General features: G+C 45.4%; 1 protein-coding gene across 2 annotated transcripts in view; it reads right to left on the bottom strand.

Annotated features, from left to right (window-relative positions):
* Positions 1 to 22,574, bottom strand: part of SCYL1 (SCY1 like pseudokinase 1) — a 73,682-nt gene that overhangs the window by 41,064 nt on the left and 10,044 nt on the right. For both annotated transcript variants that reach the window (XM_044270781.1, XM_044270782.1), the window contains exons 2-9: positions 21,466 to 21,606; positions 20,438 to 20,560; positions 20,130 to 20,347; positions 19,930 to 20,020; positions 18,733 to 18,888; positions 16,920 to 17,078; positions 5,954 to 6,061; positions 4,372 to 4,485 (exon numbers count right to left, since the gene is read on the bottom strand). In XM_044270781.1, the coding sequence (XP_044126716.1) occupies positions 4,372 to 4,485; positions 5,954 to 6,061; positions 16,920 to 17,078; positions 18,733 to 18,888; positions 19,930 to 20,020; positions 20,130 to 20,347; positions 20,438 to 20,560; positions 21,466 to 21,606 (1,110 nt within the window). The remainder of the gene's footprint in view (positions 1 to 4,371; positions 4,486 to 5,953; positions 6,062 to 16,919; positions 17,079 to 18,732; positions 18,889 to 19,929; positions 20,021 to 20,129; positions 20,348 to 20,437; positions 20,561 to 21,465; positions 21,607 to 22,574) is intronic.

The raw sequence follows: 22,574 nt of genomic DNA, 5'->3' as shown, positions 1-22,574 counted from the left end.
TAGTGTTATGTGTCTCCGTTAGTCCCACAATTGCTGGGAGGTGTCTAGTAATTGTATCAAAAACCATAACCCTCTTAACCTTGTCCCCCAGACCTCGTACATTCCATGTTAAAATCCTACTCATGTGTGCCTTCCACCTGTGTTTTCATTCTTATCTTCATTAATAATCCCATCAAGACAACCATCCCACCCGTAGCCCATCCTCCTTCCCCCCCCTGCTGGTCGGCGAAATAGAACATTTCCCCCACCTCTTACTCTACGCCCCCTTCCCTCCCCCCCCCCGCACCCCCCTCACCCACTCCACAGGCCATCTCATGATCCTATTCCCTTGGAATCCATCCATTCAGCGGCCTCCTCTGGTGATCCAAAAAAACTAACTTGATTGTGGTATATTACGCGTAACTTAGTTGGATATATCAGGGAGTATTGTAACTGGGCGGCTGCTAACCTCCTCTTTACTTCTCTAAATTCACGTCTCTTTTCCTGCGTTGCTCTGGAATAATCTGGGTATATTTCTATATTACGACCATTGTACTCTATTGTCTGCATCTTCCTTTTTGCCCTCATTATTACGTCTCTGTCTCTGGAACTTAAGATTTTAACTAAGATGGCCCTGGGAGGACTCCCTTTTAACGGTGGTCTTCCCGGGATTCTATGTGCTCTATCAACTAAAAACCATTTGGACAGGGTACTTTTATCAAAACTATCCTCCAGCCACTGCTGGATAAACCCCGTTATATCTTCTCCTTCCACTCCCTCTGGAAATCCCACTAATCTCATATTTGATCTCCGGGATCTATCCTCCATTGTGGTAACTCTCTCTAGCAGGATTTTCTTTTCACCTTCTATAGCTTCTACTCTTTTTTTTGTCCCCTCAATATCTCTCCTCATTCCTCCTAAGGATATCTGCAGCTCCTTAACCTTTTCCCTCACCTTATTCATCTCTTCCTTGATCAGGGAGAGATCAGCCTGAGCAGAAGCGATCTTAATGGTCAAATCCTCTAGACTATGATTAGACTGTTGTACCGCCCCTAAAATTTCTCCCAGTTTTTTATCAACTGAATTTATTCTTTCCTCCATCCCTTCTCCATTCCCTATCCTACTCTCAACCCCGGGGCATTCGTCTGGGACGGATGAGTCACCTCCATCTTTCTGGGCCTCCTTATTCCCCCGTAGTGCACTCCTACTCTTTGGATTTGGAGGGGATTTTAGATATTTTTCTAGGCCAGTTGCTGTACTGCTCCCTTTTCCTCCACCCGGTGAGGAGGTTCCCACCAATTTTCTGCTGTAATTTTTAGGTGGCATCTTTTCATCTCTTCCCCTCCCTTTCCTCTCCCTCTTACAACCTCCCGCGCACAGAAAGAAGAAAGAAGAAAATCATGAGCCACACAAAGCAAAAAAAGGTATCAGGTAGGTACCGCGCAGTCACACGGCAATATGGGCGAAAAAGAAAAAAAGCAAAGGAAAGGTATGTCCCATCGACGGAGTCCAAAATTGGGCCAAGACCAACAGTTCTATTTACCAGTCCACACCCAAAAAAAAATGCTTAAACAGCCGTAACTAAGGGAAAAACTCAAGGAAAAACAGTGGTATGTGAAGAAACTGAAGATTGCTCTATGCATAATGCTGCTGCAGCAGTACCTTATGCTAAAAAATTTTTTTTTTTTTAATGAAAACATGATGGTTACACTTTAGGAATAATTCATAAAAGATGTATTAATAGGACTTCATAAATGCAAATAATTAAATATTCTGGATTAATGGACAGAAAAGGTGCAACTACTTGACACAGTATAGAACCTTCAGGTACACACTCCGAAATACTGGATAATTATACATTTCCTGTCAAAAAAAATGTAAGATTAGAGGAACTATACTGTGGCTTGTTGGCCAAAGGCTGCATAGACCATGAGGCATGTCTGTTTAGTTTTTTAAAATGCAGGAATTTTTATTAACCCTTAGAGAACCCCTGCAATTTTCCATATTTTTTTTTTAAATCTTTTTTCCATTGGTCACCTTCCATAAGAGCAATACGTTTTTTATTTTTCGGTAATATTGCATATGAAGTTGGGGGAGCCGAAAAAAATTACAAACTGTGTGGAATTGGAAAAAAATAAAATTCTGCCAGTTTTATATTTTTTATTTTTTTTTACCGTGTTCCCATTGTGGTAAAATTGACCTATTACCCTTCATTCTCCAGGTCAGTACGATTACAATGATACCACTTTTGTATAGTTTTTCTTGTCTTTATACAGAAAAAAAATGTAAGCATTTTTTTCTTTTTATTGCCATATTCTAATCCCTAAAACTTTTTTATATTTATGTCAATGGAACCATGTGAGGGCTCTTTCAGTTATGCCATTTTAAAGTGTGTGTGTGACTTTTTGATCACTTGTTATTCTGTTTTTTGGGGAGGTGAAGTGACAAAAAATTGTGAATTGTGGATTGGCCATTTTTATTTTTTTCCATTACGCATATGCCATATGGGATTAATATTTTTTATATTTTAATAGTACGGGCATTTTTCGGACATGGCAATTCCTATTAGGTTTTTAAAAAAATATATATATTTTGGGGAAGGGGGTGATTAGAACTTTTATATTTTTTCTTCTTTTTTTTTTTCTTTTTGTTTTTAAAATTTTTTTTTTTTTTTTTTATGTTTTAAGTCATCCTGGGTGACTATAACCAGCAATTATTAGATTGACAAATGTATTCGATCCATCACAGAACATACCATTCATTGTATTCCAATATTGAGGCCACATGAAGGCCTGTATTGAAATATACCAATGATAAGTTTTGGAGCCTGCTTGAGGTTCTAAGCCATCACTGACATAGCACAGCATCCCCGATCTCAGCTGGGGGAAGGCTGTTGCGGGCGCAGGAACGAGTGGCTCCCCACATCTACACCGCTCAGAAGGCGTGGTCACATGTGACCACAGGGTCAGAGGGGTTAAATGTATGCTATTGGGCTTATGGTTGATCGCAGACATTCGCACCGGACCTCTGCTGTTTGAAACAACAGAAATCTAGCAGCTACGTTGCCCACTGCACTCATGAGCAGGAACCCTCTTTAAAGTGCACATATACAGCAGAGGTTGTGAAGGGAGTAAAGGAATTGTCCAACTGATTTTTGTTAAAGGCTCATAGAGGCTTACGAGCACAAAAGACGACACAGTCATCTCCACTGATCCTCCGCTCCTGCTCCCTGGGTCCCCGCTAGTCTCTGCTTCCTGATCACTCTTAACACACAGGACATATTTGCTTAGCCAACCACTGGCAATAGTGGTGGCCTGTTACTGGATGAGCAGGTAATTTTGTGTGTGTCGAGAGGGACCTGGAAACAAAGACCAGAATATGGGAGTGGATGGGTATTGGAGGACAAGAGCATGACATTGTGTGTTTTTATGCCACTATGAGACTTTCATAAACATTATCAGCTAGACAAACCCTTATAGTGATGAATAGATCACTGACATCACTAAATGGGGCTGTCTGGTCACTTAAAGTGATTGCCTGCAGCAGTAACATGTTTTACGCTGGGTTCAGACCTGAGCGTACTGAACGTACGCTCTGTATGCGGGATTGTACGGGCGTTTGCAATCGCGCATACAGTGACGAGCGAACGCCCATTGTCGCGCGTTCCCGCTGAAGTCTATGTACGGGAACGCGCGACAAGACGCCCCAAAGAAGCTCCTGTACTTCTTGGGGCGTCGGGCGTTTTACAGCGCGATCGTACACGCTGTAAAACGCTCAGGTGAGAACCATTCCCATAGGGAATTATTGGTTCTTGCCTGTTGAGCGTTTTACAGCGCGCAGGAACGCGCTGTAAACCGCTCAGGTCTGAACCCAGCCTCAGGCCTTTTGCACACGACAGTATGTCCATTTCAGTGTTTTGCGGTCCGTTTTTCACGGATCCGTTGTTCCGTTTTTTGCTTCCGTTGTGGTTCCGTTTCCGTTCTGTTCCGTTTTTCCGTATGGCAAATACAGTATACAGTAATCTAATATAAAAAATTGGGCTGGGCATAACATTTTCAATAGATGGTTCCGCAAAAAAACGGAACGGATACGGAAGACATACGGATGCATTTCCGTATGCATTCCGTTTTTTTGCGGACCTATAGACTTTAATGGAGCCACGGAACGTGATTTGCGGCAAAATATAGGACATGTTCTATCTTTCAACAGAACGGAAAAACGGAAATACGGAAACGGAATGCATACGGAACGCAAAAAACGGCCCGCAAAACGGAAAAAAAAAACGGTTGTGTGAAAGAGGCCTCAAGAGGGATCAGGATGTACAGAGACCAGAAGGGGCCCAGGAACTGATCAAACAAAGCATGCCAGACAACATCTCCACATTGTCATTACCTTCACCGTCTGTTCACGTATAGCTGGGTTCGTATCCATAAAACCATGGACCACATGGGGGAAGATTTGCGAGTTGACGGTTGGCTCATTAAGATACTGGATAAAATTCTCCATCTGTCAAATGTAAAAATCACAAGAAAAGTTAAGTTAAAATATAGAGTTTTGTCTTTTGCTATCTTTTTTTTAATGTATTGATAAAAAGTGATATAAATGATCAAAATGACAGACTATTCATGATACATACACTTTGGGAAAATCTGCAACACTCCCAAACTGCAGCTGAAATTAAGTGTTTTTTATTCACCCATTGCTACATATCAGTCCTCTCAATGGGACTTTTCTGAAGGACCTCCAAAGTGACTTCAGCTGCTGCACAACTTCTTTATGCAGAGGAAAAGGAAGCACCATGTGGCTCATTTTGTTTCAATATAACAGAATACGTTTTCGATAATTAACCACCTAACCGTTTTGCAGAATCAGGCTCCAGCAGTGGGAAAAGCTAAATGGAGGGGGGGGGGGCTGCTTTAGATGCTGCTATCTCCTGAAACAAACAACTGGTCTTGTTTGAAAGCGAGCATTCCAAGCTTTCAGACAATACCAGAATGATAGCAATATGTTCAGTACAGGGGAAGATATCACTGATAGAAATCGGGGTGCTGTGAATGCAGCTGAAAGTGAAAGTAAAAGCAGGTTTTAGCCGCGATTATTCCTGACTCGATTTCTAACAGTGATTTCTCCTTTGTTGCTTGGACTTTAGATATTATTGGTCTTGTATGAAAGCCTGGAATGTCAGTTTTTAAAGAAGACCAGTTGCATGTTTCTAGCTGCTACCAGTCAGGAGAAAGCAGCATCTAAAGCAGCCCTCCTCCCTCCAGCTAGCTACTTTTCCCACTGCCCAAGCTGGAGTCCAGCAAAACATTTAGGTGGTTAATGCAACTGACAAATCAACTCATCTGGCAAAGCTCTGGAACTAGCATTCCAGTAATGCCACAGTCTTCCCCTGACCCTTCACTCCCTGCTTCTCTGTCATTACGGGCAATGCAGTGAATTTATTCACTCCCTTTGCCCCAGAATTCCAGTGTTTAAATTATTTTTTTTTTTAAAGTTGCACATTTTGACACCCCCAGTTCTTCAACTTTTTATTTTATTTTACACTGCTCTGGTCACTTTTGAAAATTGTCTAGGAAAGTGGTTGCAGTTGGCCATATTAACTGCATGTTAGATTTATCAAAATCGACTTTTTAAAATGTGATTAACAAAAGTTAATAGGGGAATAGAGTAAAAAATAAAAAATAGTAATAGCTCCAGACAAAATCAATGTACAACTGTGAATAAATCTGGCACAGATTACGCCAATATGCACTTAAAGGGGTTGTCCAGGCTTTTTTAAGTAATGGGCTATGCTCCAGCTCCAAGCTCTGCTCCAAACGCTAATAATCCTCTGAACTTTTTCTCACATTTCTACTGTAATAAATAAAAGGACAGATTTCTTCACATCGTCTATGACATGAGCTTATCCGAACAGCTTTGTCTAAAAATAAAAAGGCAGAAGAAAGCGCTCCCTGTGTAACAGGTCCCACACCTGCTGCAGGAGCCGTATCCTCATGGCTCGGTCAGTGGAAGAGAACATCTTAACAATGATGGGGATGATCTTCTGCTGATATTCTTCTGCGTTCAGGAACTTGCCAATCTACAACAGAAACAACAGAAGAAATTTTGCTGTGAAGCGTATTAACAGAACCATTTTGTAACATGCTGGACAACACACAGATGCAGCACCACCACTAGTCATAGAACACCCTAGCCAGATGTCAGACAGCACATATCACAGGCTGACCACACACAAGATTTTAGACGGTCACTTTCTAAATAACTTGCTGTTCACGGTTGGTGTGTGAAGGTTGTGCAGAACTTTCAAATATTCAAAAATATTAAATATCAGCTGCAAATACTATAAAAGAAAAAAAATAAATGATACTCAAATCTTCTTACACCCAGCGATCCAGCACAGGCGCATAGCATCCTCCCAGTCTTTGCAACCAACATGTAACCACTGCAGCCACTCAGATGTGCCATAAATTACTTGCAACACACCTGCACCATGTTGTGAGTAATATAACACGTGACAGCTGCGGCTGCTGAATTGCGGCTTGTATACAAAGAGCAGGAGGATCACCGGAGCACCAGGTTAAAGAAGAAGTGAGCACTGCTGCTTTTTTTAGTGTTATATGTGAGGATTCGCTCTGGTAGGCAGGGTAAGCGGACGCAGAACAGAGGCAAAAGAAACAGTTTGTAAAACAAAACTTCAGTGTTTATTCACACAGGAGGAAAAAACAAAGTAACATTGACAGTCTTAGTGTTCGTTCACACAAAGGAAAGTCCAAAGCACAAAAACAGTCACCTTGTTAGCAGGTTCTTTCAGCATCTACAACAGGCTCTAGGGGGCCTGTTTCCCCGCATGCAGCCCTCAGCCCTCTAGCACGGTACCATGCCATAGATCCCAAAACAGAGACCTCGATTCTGAGCCCAGCTGCCTAAAGGACAGCCAGATGCTGCCAAAACCCGGACCGGCACTTAAACTCCGGTCCGGTATTTGATCTCACCTGGCTGGAAATCAGCACAGCCGCCCATGTTGGGAGGAAAATACCTGCCTTCCCAAATACAACCCCTTGCTATGTCACATATAGCATTTGTAGAAGGGTTAAATAAATAAAAAAAATATATATATATATCCATTTTGCGATCCACATTTTTTGCAGTCCCATTTTTTAGTTCTATGAATTTGAGGACCAGAATAGGACATGTTCTATCTTTTCTGAAACGGACATACAGATATGGAAAGTCCACTGATGAAGTCCCTGTGCTTTCTACATCCGTATGTCAGTTCTGTGAAAGATAGAACATGTCCTATTCTGGTCCTTAAAATGTCGAAAAACCCATATAACTCAATGGGACTGCAAAACAAATGAGATTTGTTAACGGATAGTGCCCCGCATGTGCCAGTCAGTGCCCCCCAGTGAGATCCCAGCATAGAAATCAGCCACTGTGGCTGATCGCTATGCTGTCACTCCTGCACAGCACTTACATCATGCTGTGCAGGACTCAGTACAGGCTTCACATAGAAGCCTGTACACTGCAGAGAGCAGCCCGCAATCCCGCGCATGCGCACTAGCCTTCAGCATAGTGCGCTTGCGTGGTGAGTGAAGACGGCTGGCCAGAGCTTTCATTTGCAGGAGGCGGTTACATTATTCATGACGATCCGTCTCCTGCTCAAGAAAGGAAGAGAAGACAGGAACAGAAGAAGACAGAGACTTACCGGAAGAACAGAAAACCCAACAGGAGCAGTCACGTGACCGGGAGGCGGATCTTGAAACGGGCTGTGCTGTGGAAGGTAAGTACCAGACCAACATTCTCCTCCCCCCCCCCCCCAGGTTAGAATTATGCCCCAAATTTAGAGTTAGCCTGAGAACCCCTTTAACTGCCCACAACTGACAGACTGATGTGCCTTATTCTGTGGCATAGATTTAGCCTCTACCAGCGAGATGAGGATACCATTTGCAGACCCATCCCAGCTTGCAGTTCAGCATGTCCCACAGTGGCGACTCTAGGAACAATATATAGGGGGGGCACAAAGATACCACAGTCAAAAATGGGGGGGCAAAAACAAAATAAGATTACAAAATACGAGAGAGTTGCGGTCTGCAGGGATACAGTTATAATAAAACAATTTACTTACAAAAGAAGCTATTCAGTCGTCTGCTGTGCCGTCCTCTGCTTGCTTCCACGGATTCTTTCCCCTTCTTTCTGTCTCTCGTCAGTGCACAGGCGCACTGTTATGGTGGATCTGTGGAAGACACACTGTTATGGGGGATCTGTGGATGACACATTATGCCTCTCATTAGCCCTCATTATGCCTCTCATCACTCCCATATCAGCCCCCATATAAGCCCTTATGCCTCATTAGCCCCCATTATTCTTCTTATTAGCCCCATTGGCCCCCATTATGCCTCATTAGCCCACATTATGCCTCTAATTAGCCCCCATTATGCCTCTTATTAGCCCCCATATGCCTCCAATTAGCTCCATATGCCTCCAATTAGCCCCCATATGCCTTCAATTAGCCCCCATATGCCTCCTATTAGCCCCCATATGCCTCCTATTAGCCCCCATATGCCTCCTATTAGCCCCCAATTAGCCCCCATATGCCTCCAATTAACCCCATATGCCTCCAATTAGCCCCATAGACCCCATATGCCTCCAATTAGCCCCCATATGCCTCCAATTAGCCCCCATATGCCTCCAATTAGCCCCCATATGCCTCCTATTAGCCCCCATATGCCTCCTATTAGCCCCCAATTAGCCCCTATATGCCTCCAATTAGCCCCTATATGCCTCCAATTAGCCCCCATATGCCTCCAATTAGCCCCCATATGCCTCCAATTAGCCCCCATATGCCTCCTATTAGCCCCATATGCCTCCTATTAGCCCCATAGACCCCATATGCCTCCAATTAGCCCCCATATGCCTCCAATTAGCCCCCATATGCCTCCTATTAGCCCCCAATTAGCCCCCATATGCCTCAAATTAACCCCATATGCCTCCAATTAGCCCCATAGACCCCATATGCCTCCAATTAGCCCCCATATGCCTCCAATTAGCCCCCATATGCCTCCAATTAGCCCCCATATGCCTCCAATTAGCCCCCATATGCCTCCAATTAGCCCCCATATGCCTCCAATTAGCCCCCAATTAGCCCCCATATGCCTCCAATTAGCCCCATAGACCCCATATGCCTCCAATTAGCCCCCATATGCCTCCAATTAGCCCCCATATGCCTCCAATTAGCCCCCATATGCCTCCTATTAGCCCCATATGCCTATTAGCCCCATATGCCTATTAGCCCCATATGCCTATTAGCCCCCATATGCCTCCAATTAGCCCCATATGCCTCCAATTAGCCCCATATGCCTCCTATTAGCCCCATATGCCTCCTATTAGCCCCCAAATATGCCTCCAATTAGCCCCCAAATATGCCTCCAAATGCCCCCATACATCTCCAATTAGCCCCCAAATATGCCTCCAATTAGCCCCCAAATATGCTTCCAATTAGCCCCATATGCCTCCTATTAGCCCCCATAATGCCCCCAGCAGCCACATTTTTTATAAAATTAAAAAAAAAAAACACTTACCTCTCCTGCTCCTGGACGGACTCCGCCTGCCATTTTCTCCCTCCTCAGTCGACTGTGCGTGCTCTAAACTGGCGCGCACAGCGTGAGGTCACAGAGCGACCTCACGCTGTGCGCAGCCCTGCACAGCCGACAGCCGAGGACCAGGAAGTGGTGAGTACAGAGCGTTCACCACTTCCTGGTCCTTCTGTACTAATGAGCGCTTCCTTAATGGAAGCGCTCATTAGTATTCACTCGGGGGAATCAGCGGGGGGGCACCTGGGGGGGCAAGGAACAACATAGGGGGGGCAATTGCCCCCCCTCGCCCCCCTCTAGCGACGCCACTAATGTCCCATGAGTGGGATTCTTCTGATAGCATCCAACATCAAATGCCTTTAGAAAGCCTCCATGAAATTACAATAACTTTGCTGATGGTGGGTAGGACAGAATAATCTGTTAACTTATTCCACTTTGTGGATACTGCAGAAGCCTCGAATCAGCACAGAGGTGTCACCATCTCCTGGGCACCTACAGGCGAGGATCCGCATTTAAGGCTTATCCTGTGGATATGGAATCACATTTTTAAGACGTGAAATTCTTTAAAAAACGAGATTTTTGTACTTACTGTAAAATCTGTTTCTCTTCCGTTCATTGGGGCACACAGGCTTGACCATGGGTATAGCTGTTGCTGCTAGGAGGTGGACACTAAGCACCCAAAGTGTAAGCTACTCCCTTCAGTTATACCTTTCCTACAGGGACTAATCTAAATCAGTTAGTGCAAAAGCAGTAGGAGAAGCAAACTATGGACAAACCCAGCACCATGCAGGCCAGAAAAGGCCAGTAAACGAGAGAACGAGTGGGAGTTGTGTCCCACAATGAACGGAAGAGAAGCAGATTTCACGGTAAGGGAAAACAGGCTTGACCATGGGACGTTACAGAGCAGTCCCAAGGGTGGGCATAAAACTCTACGCCCCAGAAAGGTGTGTACTCTGTAAAATTTGGAAAAAGTATGCAAAGACGACCAGGTAGCCGCCTCGCATACCTGAAAAGCCAAAGCCCCGTGATGCACTGCCTAAGAGTCCCCCACTGCCTGAGCAGAATAAGCAGTAACCCGGAAGGGTGGGGCCCGGTCACTTACGCGGTACGCTTCCACAATTGCTAAAGAAATCCATCGGGAAATGGAAGTTTTAGACGCAGTCAGCCCTTGTCTTGGCCCCTCTAGAATGACGAACAGGGAATCCGTCCACCGGAAAGATGACGTCTGGGACAGATAGATGCGAATGGCACGTATCAAATCCAGAGTGTCGAGCGACTACTCACGAGGACAAGACAGGTCTGGACAAAATAAAGGGAGAATGATCTCTTCATTTAGATGGAATGCCGACACAACCTTCGGAAGGAAGGAATGAACAGGGCGAAGGACTACTGTCCTGATGGAGGATCAGGAAAGGTGACCAACAGGAAAGAGCCACGAGTTCCGAAACCCTACAGATGGAAGTGATTCCCACCAAAAAGGCCACCTTGTAGGACAGGAAGCAAAGCGACACCTGCTGTAAAGGCTCAAATGGTGATAACTGGAGAGCGCCGAGCACGAGATTATGATCTCGAGGATTCAACAGAGGACGGAAAGGGGGCACAGCGTGCACAATCCCCCTGCAAAAAGGTCCGAACCACAGAAAGCCAAGCTAAGTTCCACTGAAAAAGAATGGAAAGAGCCGAAACTTGCCCTTTGAGGGAGCTGAGAGCCAGCCTCAAGTCATGCCCGACTGCAGGAAAGACAAGAGTGGCGGCAACGAGAAACAAATGGGAGACAGCTGGTGATGCTTTCACCAACTAAAGTAGGACTTCCAGATCCGGTGGTAGATTCGGGAAGACGACGACTTTCTGGCACAAATCATGGTCTGGACATCTGAGAAACCCAGAGCCCTTAGTACGGCAGCTTCAACAGCCATGCCATTAAATGTAGCGACCCTAAATTCGGGTGGAAGATCGGTCCCTGCGACTGCGACAAGAGGTCCTACCGAAGAGGAAACATCAGGGTTCGTCGGAAAGGAGGGTGACTAGAGATGCGTGCCACACTTAGCATGGCCAATCGGGGGCTACGAGAATGACAGGCAGACCTTCGGAACTGATCTGCCGGAGGAGACGCAGAATGAGAGGAAGAGGAGGGAACACACAAGGAAACGTGAACTGACTCCACGTAATCACTAGGGCGTCGAATGCCAGGGCCATGGGATCACTGGACCGCGCTACGACGTTCTCGACCTTGTGGTTGAAGTGGGAGGCCATGAGATCCACGTCCGGCCGACCCTATCGATCGCAGATGGCTAGATAAACCTGCGGGTTAAGAGCCCATTCACCGGGATCGAGACGCTCCCGGCTGAAGAAGTCTGAAATCCAGTTGTCCACGCCGGGGATGTGAACTGCCGACAGCGCCGGGACATGGCTCTCCGCGCAGCTGAGAATCAGAGCTGTTTCTACCATGGGTTCCTGGCTCCGGGTGCCGCCCTGGTGATTGAGGTATGCCACAGCCGTGGAGTTGTTGGACTGAACTCAAACCGGACGTCCCCGGATATGGTCGGTCCAATGCAGCAGAGAGAGAGACGAATCACTCTCAATTCCAGAATGTTGATTGGGAGGGAGTGCTCCTGAACGGATAGCACCATCTAACGAAAAGGAAGGAAAGAGCGGCCCAATCTCAGCATTGGGGAAACCAACCACAACCTGAAGGCACAGCGGGTCGGGGCAGAGAGATGTATGGGCTGATCCAGGGAGGGTGGGGAACTGTACCAATTGGTTAGAATGGCTCGCTGAAGAGTCCTAGTATGGAACTGAGCATAGGGAACTGCTTTGAAGGTAGAGACCATGTGACCCAGAGCCCGCATGCAGTGACGAATGGGAAGAGGACAGGGCCGCAACAAGGGGAGAATTTGAAGACGGAGAGTGGATAGCTTCTACGGGGGCAAAAGTACCTTGGCCTGAAAGGTGTCGAGTAACATGCCCAGAAAGGTTAGCCGCTGATATGGATAAAGACATGACTTCTGCTGGTTCAGGATCCATCCAAAGCGTTCCAGGGTTTCCAGGACTATGCACAGGATGTCCACCGTTGCCCGGAATGACAGACCCTTTATCGGGATATCGTCTAAGTAAGGGATCGCCACTATACCCCTGGCATGGAGCAGAGCCATGACTGCCGCCAGAATCTTGGTAAAGACTGTGGGAGCTGTGGCCAGGTCGAACGGGAGGGCCACAAACTGGTAGTGAAAGGGATCCACTGCAAACCGGAGAAATTTTTGATGACTGACGCAGATGGGAACATGAAGCTAAGCGTCCTTGAGGTCTATCGAGGACAGGTACTCCCTCGGTTCCATGGACGCAACAACCAATCTCAGGGACTCCACCTGGAAGCGGCGGAGCCGAAGGAAGCGGTTGAGTGCCTTGAGGTCCAGAACGGGACGGAACGTCCCCTCCTTTTTGGGGGGCCACAAAAAGATTAGCGTAGAACCCGCAAAAACGGTCTTGCGCAGGAACTGGGACAATCACTCCCTGCCGCAGAAGTGTATGAATAGCCTGAAAAAAGAAATTTGCGGCCGAAGGAAAGGTCGGAGGAGACGAGCAAAAAAAAAAAAAAAAAAAAAAAATCGGGATGGAGGGGAGGACCTAAATTCTAGCTTGTAACCCTCTGCAATGACCTCTGTCACCCAGGCATCCGAGACGTGAGTCAGCCAAACATGCCGAAACAGATAAAGCCGGCCGCCCACCCGATCAGAGGGCGCAGGAAGTTGCACGTCATGCAGAGGAGGTCTTGGGGTTATAGGACTTGGAGCCATGTTGACGGGGACGCCAGGAACGGCGAGGCTTGAATGAAGGCTTGCGCTTCTGATCCGGGGCAGACTTGAGGCTGGAAGAATTCTGAAAGGGACGAAAAAGAGGTTTACGCTTTTTTGACTTGTTGAAACTAACCCTGTTCTGTGGTAAATGAGTGCTCTTACCACCTGTAGCATCAGAAATAATCATGTTCAGGCGTTTGCTAAAAAGTCTGCTGCCGGTAAAGGGGAGGGCCGTCAGGGTCCGCTTTCAAGCATTACCTGCCGCCCAGCAGGAGAGCCATAGGGTACGGCGAATAGCCACCAAAAGAGCTGACGAGCGGGCCATAAGCCTGGCCACATCCAGAGAGGCTTCATAAATATACGCACGGGAGACCTGCAGGGCAATATCTGAAAGTTCCCCCGAGGAGAGACCCTGACGTAAATTATTTGCCCACTCACCCATAGCTTTGCTCACCCATGTAGAGGCAAAAACCGGTCGCAGTGACGTGCCCACTGCCTCAAAGGAAGATTTTGCAAAAGATTAAATTTTTTATCCCTGATATCAGAGAAAGAAGCCCCATCCGCCATCGGCAAAGTGGTATGTTTTGCCAAGCGGGATACTGGCGTGTCAACTATAGATTAGGACAACCACAAATACTCTGGAAATGGATAAAGGACGTCTAAGTGTTTTGACAAAGCAAAACGTCTATCAGGAAAATTCCACTCCTAGGAATCAAAATCCTGGTGGTTGGGGAAACACTTGAGGGACCTCCTAAAGAAAAAAAACCGAGCTGGCCGATGAGGGTGCAGGGTCCTCAACCTGTAAAGTCTCTATAACCGCTGTAATGAGATTGTCCACCATGGAGGACAGCTTTGACGACTGACCCTCAGACAAAATCCTCATCTGAAAACCTTGCCTCGGAACATGCCTCTTCCATGGAGGACACGTTGGAGTGAGACTCGCTGGGAAGTGGCGGAGAGGCAGAGGAAACGAGAGACGCAGACACCCTTTTGGGAGAGGATGGTCTGGCCCGTTTAGCAGGACGGCCACGATGGGAACGAGCCCCAGTATCCCCTGATCGGACTGGTCAGAGGACAGGCTTGCGGACAAAACGCCCCAGTAATTCCACAATGGCTTTATTGGTATGGGAGACGTCCTGTACCATCCTTGACAGGGAGCGCGCCCACTCTAGCTCTACCATAGGCTGGGCAGTAGGGGCGACTGGGTCAGGGGCAGAACCACTTGGCGGTGGAGCAGAGCACAAAGAGCAGAAGGGATCTAACTGACCATATGGAAATTTTGAGCAACAAGAAGCACAAGCAAAATGACCGTCTGCTTTGGGGCCTGGGGTCTGGGCTCGGACATAATGAGAACCCTGTAGTGACAGGAAGGAGGTTGAGGGGGTAGGTTAAACCCTGCAGGAAGGGGAGACAGCGCTTACCTGGCCTGTGTCCCTCAATGCAGCTTGTCAGAAGGTGCCTTTGCCAGAGTCCCGCCAAGGTGCATTTAAAACAGGATGTGGGCGGAGGCAGAAAAAGGCGCCAAGATTCACCCCAGGATAGAGCTGGAGGAGGGGGAGCGGGGAGAACTTCATGCCCCGTCCCAAAAATGGTGTCGGTCCCTGGCGAAACTGCAGGCCCGACTCTTTTGCTGAACTCTGCCCCCCCAATACACTTGCGGGATAACGGAGGTTTTGCTAAAGCCCCGGCCGAATGGAGATGCTGACTGGGAGATGAGAACCAGAAACAATGAGAAAGAGCATAAGGTTGTGGGTATTGTATCACCTACAAAAAGCAGAGGAAACAGAGGAAATTATGCCATTTAAAGGGTTGTTCTCATCACAAACATTTATAGCACATCCACAAGATATGCCATAAATATCTACGAGACGTGGCCCCTCCAGGGTTTGGATGACCTCATTACCTAACATAGAGGGGCCCACATGTAACAGGCTTTTTTGGCATAACCAATGATGAAAATACCTGTTTAAGTTAAGTGGGATTTGTAAAAACTACTTGCAGGGGTGGTGCACTCCTATCATACAAAAGTGTAGGTTTTGGGGCATTTTAACAACGACAAAAAGCAGAGCAAACATCCAGGAAAATATGCAATTTGAAGGGCTATTCATCTTTACATTCTACAGGATATTCCTTGAATATCTGACAGATGCAGGCCCCACTGTGGTTGGGGGACCTCCTTACATGAAGAGTTGACCACACTTGCAGGTGTGGTGCACTCTTCCTATCATACAAGGCAATGTATTTTAAAGGGGTTGTCCGAGTTATGAAAAAAAAAAAAAAAAATATATATATATATATATATATATATATATATATATATATATATATATATAAAAACATAGCACTGTATATCTGATGGACAGCAATACATAACTGAGCTAAGCAAGTTTTATGTAAAAAATATTCTATTTCCTCATTTCCCTGGTTCTCTTCTGGCCCTTTGTTTACCTGCAATAACAACAATCTCTGCCCCTCCCCCTGCTCAGCAAAGGGAGTGAATAAGTCTGCCCTGAGTGACATGTCAGACTGCTGGGATACTCAGCTGCATGTTGTATGTGTAGGACTACAAGTCCCAGCTGTACAATGACACTGCTGATACACACAGAATTTTCTCCCTAACTGTTCTTGTGCAATGCTCTGCAGCACTCTTGTCAGCTTCTGTGCCCAGCATTTGTCTCCTCACTGCCTGCAGCTACTCAGTAAAGCCTTCAGCCCTGAGTCTGTGCTCCTGAAGAGGTTAATCTTTCCTGAAGTATCCAGTGGGAGGGAGACGCAGGGCAGACAGCAGCAGCTCAGCCAGTGCAGGGGTCTCGTATACAGACATATCTACTCTCTCAGGCTTGTGCACAAAACATCATCAGAGCAGGGAGAGAAGCTGACATCACAGGTCATGTGACCATCAGTGAAATCTGAGAAAGGAGCAACTACAGATGCAGTAAGTGCATCGTAAAGCCTTTACATTTGGTTAGTTAGAAACATACAAAGAACAAAAAAATAACTCGGACAACTCCTTTAACCAAGTACCATATTCATGGCTTTACTTGTACAGTAGAAAAGGAATGGTGGAATATAGTGTTTCTACCTATGTTTGCTGGGTATTTCTTACGCCTTTTTCCCTTTCTGGTTAGAAGAAGACATTATGTAACAAATTTATATGCCTTAAAGGGATATTCCGGTTCTTAGAAGTTATCCTCTATCCACAGGATAGGTGGTACCTATCAGATTGGTAAGGGACCTACTGCTGGCACCCCCATGATCACGAGAACGAGGGTGTTGTGCCCCCTGTAATAAACATAGTGGCCGATGCGCATGGCCTGTCCATTCATCTTCATGGGAATTCTGGAGATATCTGAGAGCAGTTCTCTGGAACTCCCATAGAAATGAATAGAGCATTCACACGCATGTGCGACCAGCCACTCCGTTCATTTGAGGGGGGCTGCAGGGGATACGGGGCCCATGTTCTCCCAGAAGTAGGACTCCAACGATCTGATAGTTATATAGGGGATAAGGTCTAACAACCAGAATACCCTTTTAAGGTTCCTGCGGTGCTTACTTTAAATAGGGGTGTGAGGATTACGGCGCCTGCACCGCCAAATTCAAAAGCAGTCAGCAGCTGGGGAAGGATTTTATGCCGACAGAAGTCTTCAGGAAAGGAATCCAGATGTTCACTGAGCTGCTCAAAAAATGTCTGACGTTCAGCGGGATCTTTAATCTGCAGAGAAAAGACAGACATAAATGACTGATAACAAAGGAGTTTTTTTAATAAAAATAAATAATATAAAACAGCTATGAATATTATAATGCAGTAAAGCATTCATGTTCAAAAGACTTAAAGGGAACCTGTCACGTTGAAAATAGTGTCCGAGCTGAAGGCAGCATGAAGAGCAGAAGCAGTGGAGCGATATATAATTTTATGGGAAAATATTCAGTAAAACCTGCATTTCAGTTCCTGCACACTCTGGGTTTTTAAGTCAAGGAGGCGGTCCTATCTGTGATTGACAGCCTTCCTTCTATGACTGTATATACACAGATAGGACCGCCTCCTTGACTTCAAAGTCCAGAAGGAGCAGGAATTTAAATGAATGAAATACAGGGTACACTGTATTTTCTCCCATAAAACTATATATCAGTCTGCTCAGCTCATCCTGCTCTATAACATGCTGCCTGCAGATTAATCGGTATTTTCATGGCGACAGGTTCCCTTTAAAGGTGATGTCTCACTTAAGCAAATGTCAGTTATTATGTGGACAAAGTCTATAAAATTCACTTCCTAATACATTATTTTCAGTATTGCCTGGTTTCCAGGTTTTCATCACTGCTGGTTTGTAGAGAACGGCCCCTGGGCATGAGCAATAGCCTTGGAGATGTTCTATACAGCTATGGTGGTACCAACACACAAAGAGATTGTATTACAAGGTCAGGACTTTTTCAATAACCTGTAATACAAATCACTACTGCTTGCCGTCATCATGTGAAAGATGACCTATAGGAAAGTTTCAGGGCTGGGATAAGCGTGCATGCACAGGCAAGCGGCACTGGGATGATGTGATCTTGCCCCTTGCCTGTGTCAATCAATCATACCAAGAGGTACCACTCCCCTGCAGCGCCATAATTACAGACCTAGAGACCAGGAGAAGCGCAGAAAGGATGGGGTAAGAGAATACCTTTAAAAGATGAGCAGGAGATTTATCAAGACAGGCGTTCCTATACGCCAGTCTTGATCTCATGTGCGCTGGAGTAACATGTGGCTAATTTATTAAAGGGGTTGTCTCACTTCAGCAAATAGCATTTACCATGTAGAGGAAGATAATACAAGCCACTTACTAATGTATTGTTATTATCACATTCCTTCCTTTGCTCGCTGGATTAATTTTTCCATCATATTATACACTGCTCGTTTCCATGGTTACGACCACCCTGCAGTGGTAGCCATGCTTGCGCACTATAGGATGAAGCACTAGCCTATGTGGACTCCCACGATCCCGGCCAACAGAGAGGCTGACACTTTTTCATATAGTGTGCAAGCACGACCACTGCTGCTGGATTGCAGGGTGGTCGTAACCATAGAAACGAGCAGTGTGTAATGTGATGTAAAAATATAGCAAAGGAGGCAATATGGATAATAACAATACATTAGTAAATGGCTTGTATTAACTTCCTCTACATATTAAATGCCATTTGCTGAAGTGAGACAACCCCTTTAATAAATTAGCCACATTTTACTCCAGCGCAGATGAGATCAAGACTGGCGTATAGTCAGGTTCCCTTTAATTAATTCTGTCTGTGATCTGACTAGATGCTGTAAGCAACAATGACAATTTCTTAGAACACTTTTCATAAATGGGGCCCATTTATCTACTACGGACCTGTATCTCTTCAAGGAACAGATTGGTTTCCACAAAGCTGTTGCTGAGGAATCCCCCAGGAGCACGGCAGTTCTGCAGGAATCGTGCAGGGTTGGGACGGATTTTAGGGTTAGCTCCAACAAGTTCGCAGTAGTTAGGCACCAGTGATTTAGGGATCTAAAGATCACAAAGATAAGCATTACAGAAAAACGTTTATTTGAGTAAATAAATGAAAAGAAAGAAACAAAACAAACACAAGGGAAATTAAGAACTTGTGTTTTTGAATTAAGTGCATTGACTTCTATGGGCTAAAACTGGTACAAATAAAGATCCATTGAAACATACTGCGAATTGACAAAAAAATAAAGTTAAATATTGTTGGGCGGTACAAGCACTGGGATCCCCTGTGATCCAGTGAATGAGAGGTCCCAGGGTGCACTATCTTATAAAGGTTGTCCCAATAAAAATAAAATACTATCTTGCAGATAGGGGGTACGTGTCTGACCATCTGGTGTCTGACGGCTGGGGCCCCTGCCGATCACAGACATGCAGGTGTGTTTGCCGCGCCATTCAACTCTCCTGTGGATGGGGAATAAGTTCTTGTAATAGGGCATTATGGAAGCACTCACTAGTATGCAAGAGTAGGTTCTCTCCGGGCCCACACTGCAGTGTCCTGACTGTGCACCGCGGGCTCGGAGACAACTAGGGGGTCAGTGACTGCAGGAGAGAACGCTGGATCTACAGAGTAGCAGCAGTATATATGATATGAGGGTCTTATCTAAGGTCTGATCTGACATCTGATATGGGGGTCTGATTTTAGGTTTGGTATGGGGTTCTAACATGGAGATCGGATAAAAAAAAATAAAAAAAAGTGTGAAATTTCCCCCCTCTAATACCTAGGTGCTTCATATCAGGTGAGTCTTATAAAGCCCCACAGAAGTGAATGAAGTGGATTCAGATCCATTCTTGGAATCTCTAGGAGTCCTGGCAGTTAGACTACCTACAATCCCATATTGATCACCTATCCTGTGGACTGGTAATAAATACTTTTTTTGTCCAATATATTTCAGTTTAAGACTGGCATATGAAACAACGGTCTAAGCAAAACTCCCACCATTGTTCCTGCACATGTTGTGGGATGAACACTTCCATAGTACATCCCTGGTCTAGATGAAGACTACAATAGGTCACATTTATTCAAGCATAAACATGGCATACCTTTCCAAGTGAGCGAAGAGCTGTGGGACGTGGAAGAGAGCCATTAAAGACTTCCCAGATTAGGCAGCCAAGACACCACATGTCTGCTGACCTGTTACACAGAGACCATACGTCACAATCATACTATTTCACATTAGTCACATAGAGAATATATCCATTGACGGGATTTGGAGAGAAGTATTTTGTAGAGTCTCACATACCACTTCTCCACAGGAGGCTTTGAGCGGTCTGACTTCTCAGGGGGATTATACTTTTCCAGTTCAGGGCCTTTTTTGGGGGCACTTTCCTCGCTACCAGCTGGGTACACATAGTCCAAGCCCCCAAGTTTCCACTCCCCTGCCCGGTCCACAAACACAGCGGACATATAGACATTGTTGTGAATGAGGTTGCAATCATTCGTCAGAAAACTGAGCGCTTTCTAAATTCAAAGGGAGGAAATAATAGTAAGGTTTTAAGCAACAGATTTATAAAAGACGTATGATGCAATCAGTGGGATGAAAATACTCACCACTATCTGGTGAAGACCCCAAGAAATTTCCAGCTCGCTGACTCCTCCTGTGTCAGCCCTTGATTTCATGTACGTTCCCAGTGAGGTAACTGGTTCAGTCACTATATATAAAGATTTATCTGTCTGCAAGAACAAGTAGAGGAATACAGGCAATGAGCTGCTATAACTGCATTTATCACTGATGGCCTTAAAGGGCATAGGGCATAGGGGATAGGGGATAGGGGATAAGTGTCCGCTATTTCATACAGAAAAAATAAAATAAAAGTACTTGGACATATACCTCCCCGACGTATGCCAAAAGGGCACTCTTGGTATAAGTTGGGTCAATGGGTCTATAAAGATATATTCAGCGTATGCACTGGGAGCTTTTCCAGTGAATACCACAAACGCAGTTTTTAGTTTTTTTATGACCCGCGTTTTAGACGCTAGTCTTAATAAGCCCTTTCGCTGGTGGTGGATCTGCCGAAGTTATGTAGAGGAACCGGCCTCTACATAACTTTGGCATATCCACCTCCGGTCCAAATGAAAGCCAGCTTCCTTGCTGGCTTAAATTTAGCCCATTTCCTACACCTAAAGGTCCCTTTACACAGGATGATGATCTAGCAGATTGTCAGGAAGGAATCGTTCCTTCCCGACAATCTGCTGATCACTAGAGGAGAAGACCATTGCATTTACACGCACCGATCTCCTCCAGCACCTCCAGAGTATGGGGAGGAGCGATCTCTAACGCCATCGCCCACCCCATACTGATCTTTTGTGCTGTACAATTATCCAATGAACGAGCCTTTCGCCCATTCATCTGGTAATCGGTGGTGCATTTACACCGCAAGATCATCGGTACCCTTGGAGCCCCAGTCCAAAATCATCACCTAATATAATGCACCAAGATAAAGGAAGGACACAAACAGACCAAATATAATGCAGACTATAAAGTGCTAATGCAACAGGAACCACAGGAAGATTAAGAATGTAGCTTTTATTTTCTCCAAGCATGAAAAAGCTGATATTCTGCCTACAATTAACTTTACCTCCAAGCCATCCACATACGCTAAGATGTTTGGGTGTCTCAAAGTCTTGATTCTTTTCAGGGCCGATTTAGCCGCTTGTGCCTGTTCTTCTGCTCCAGGACGGATTTCATAAGCGAACACAGATACTGGGTCACCACCGGCCTTATCAATGAAGAGAGAAATAAGAACATACAAGTCAGCCTCCAGGTCATATGTGATAACGTATAATATGTAACGGTAATGACATTTTTGGAATAATAATCAGCCACTGGAAGAGAAGCAGCTTGGGCACATCGATCACTGTGCAGTACCCATCTTCTCTACACAGAGACCCACTGAATGTGGGACAAATGGAAGGCAATACCAAAGACCATGAAGGTGATCCCTCAGAGAAATGTTTCTTTGAAGCAATATCTTATGCTGGGATTTCCACTCCTCACAAAATCCCTGAAATGAAAACCACGATATAATAACCCTCTCAAGACAGATAAATGTTCATTCTTTTCCTCCCTGCCTTCCAAGGGCCATAACTTTTTAACTTTTCCTTTCAAGTAGCCAAATGAGGGCTTATTATTTGAAGGACAAGTTGTACTTTCTAATGGAACCATTTAAAGGGAACCTGTCACCTCCAACAAACATCCCAAGCCGGCAGCAGTACCTGAGAGTAGGCAGCAGCGCGTTTGTAACGATCATTTTCTTCCTGCAGGCCGATGTAATCCCACTGGTATCGTTGTAATCCCACTGAATAAAAGTAACGTCGTATTAACCACCCATAGAATGCTGTAGATTCAAAGCCCTTAACCTATGGCAGAGTTTTTTTTTTCAGTTACACTCCATTTAGAATTGTGTTCCAGCTTCCCAATGCATTTTGTGGTATATTAAAGGGAACCTGTCACCTCCAACAAACATCCCAAGCCGGCAGCAGTACCTGAGAGTAGGCAGCAGCGCGTTTGTAACGATCATTTTCTTCCTGCAGGCCGATGTAATCCCACTGGTATCGTTGTAATCCCACTGAATAAAAGTAACGTCGTATTAACCACCCATAGAATGCTGTAGATTCAAAGCCCTTAACCTATGGCAGAGTTTTTTTTTTCAGTTACACTCCATTTAGAATTGTGTTCCAGCTTCCC

This window comes from Bufo gargarizans, chromosome 10 (genome assembly GCF_014858855.1).
Source record: "Bufo gargarizans isolate SCDJY-AF-19 chromosome 10, ASM1485885v1, whole genome shotgun sequence".
Taxonomy (NCBI): Eukaryota; Metazoa; Chordata; class Amphibia; order Anura; family Bufonidae; genus Bufo; species Bufo gargarizans.
The sequence above is the reverse complement of the archived record's forward strand: the minus strand, read 5'-3'. Positions and strand labels throughout refer to the sequence as shown.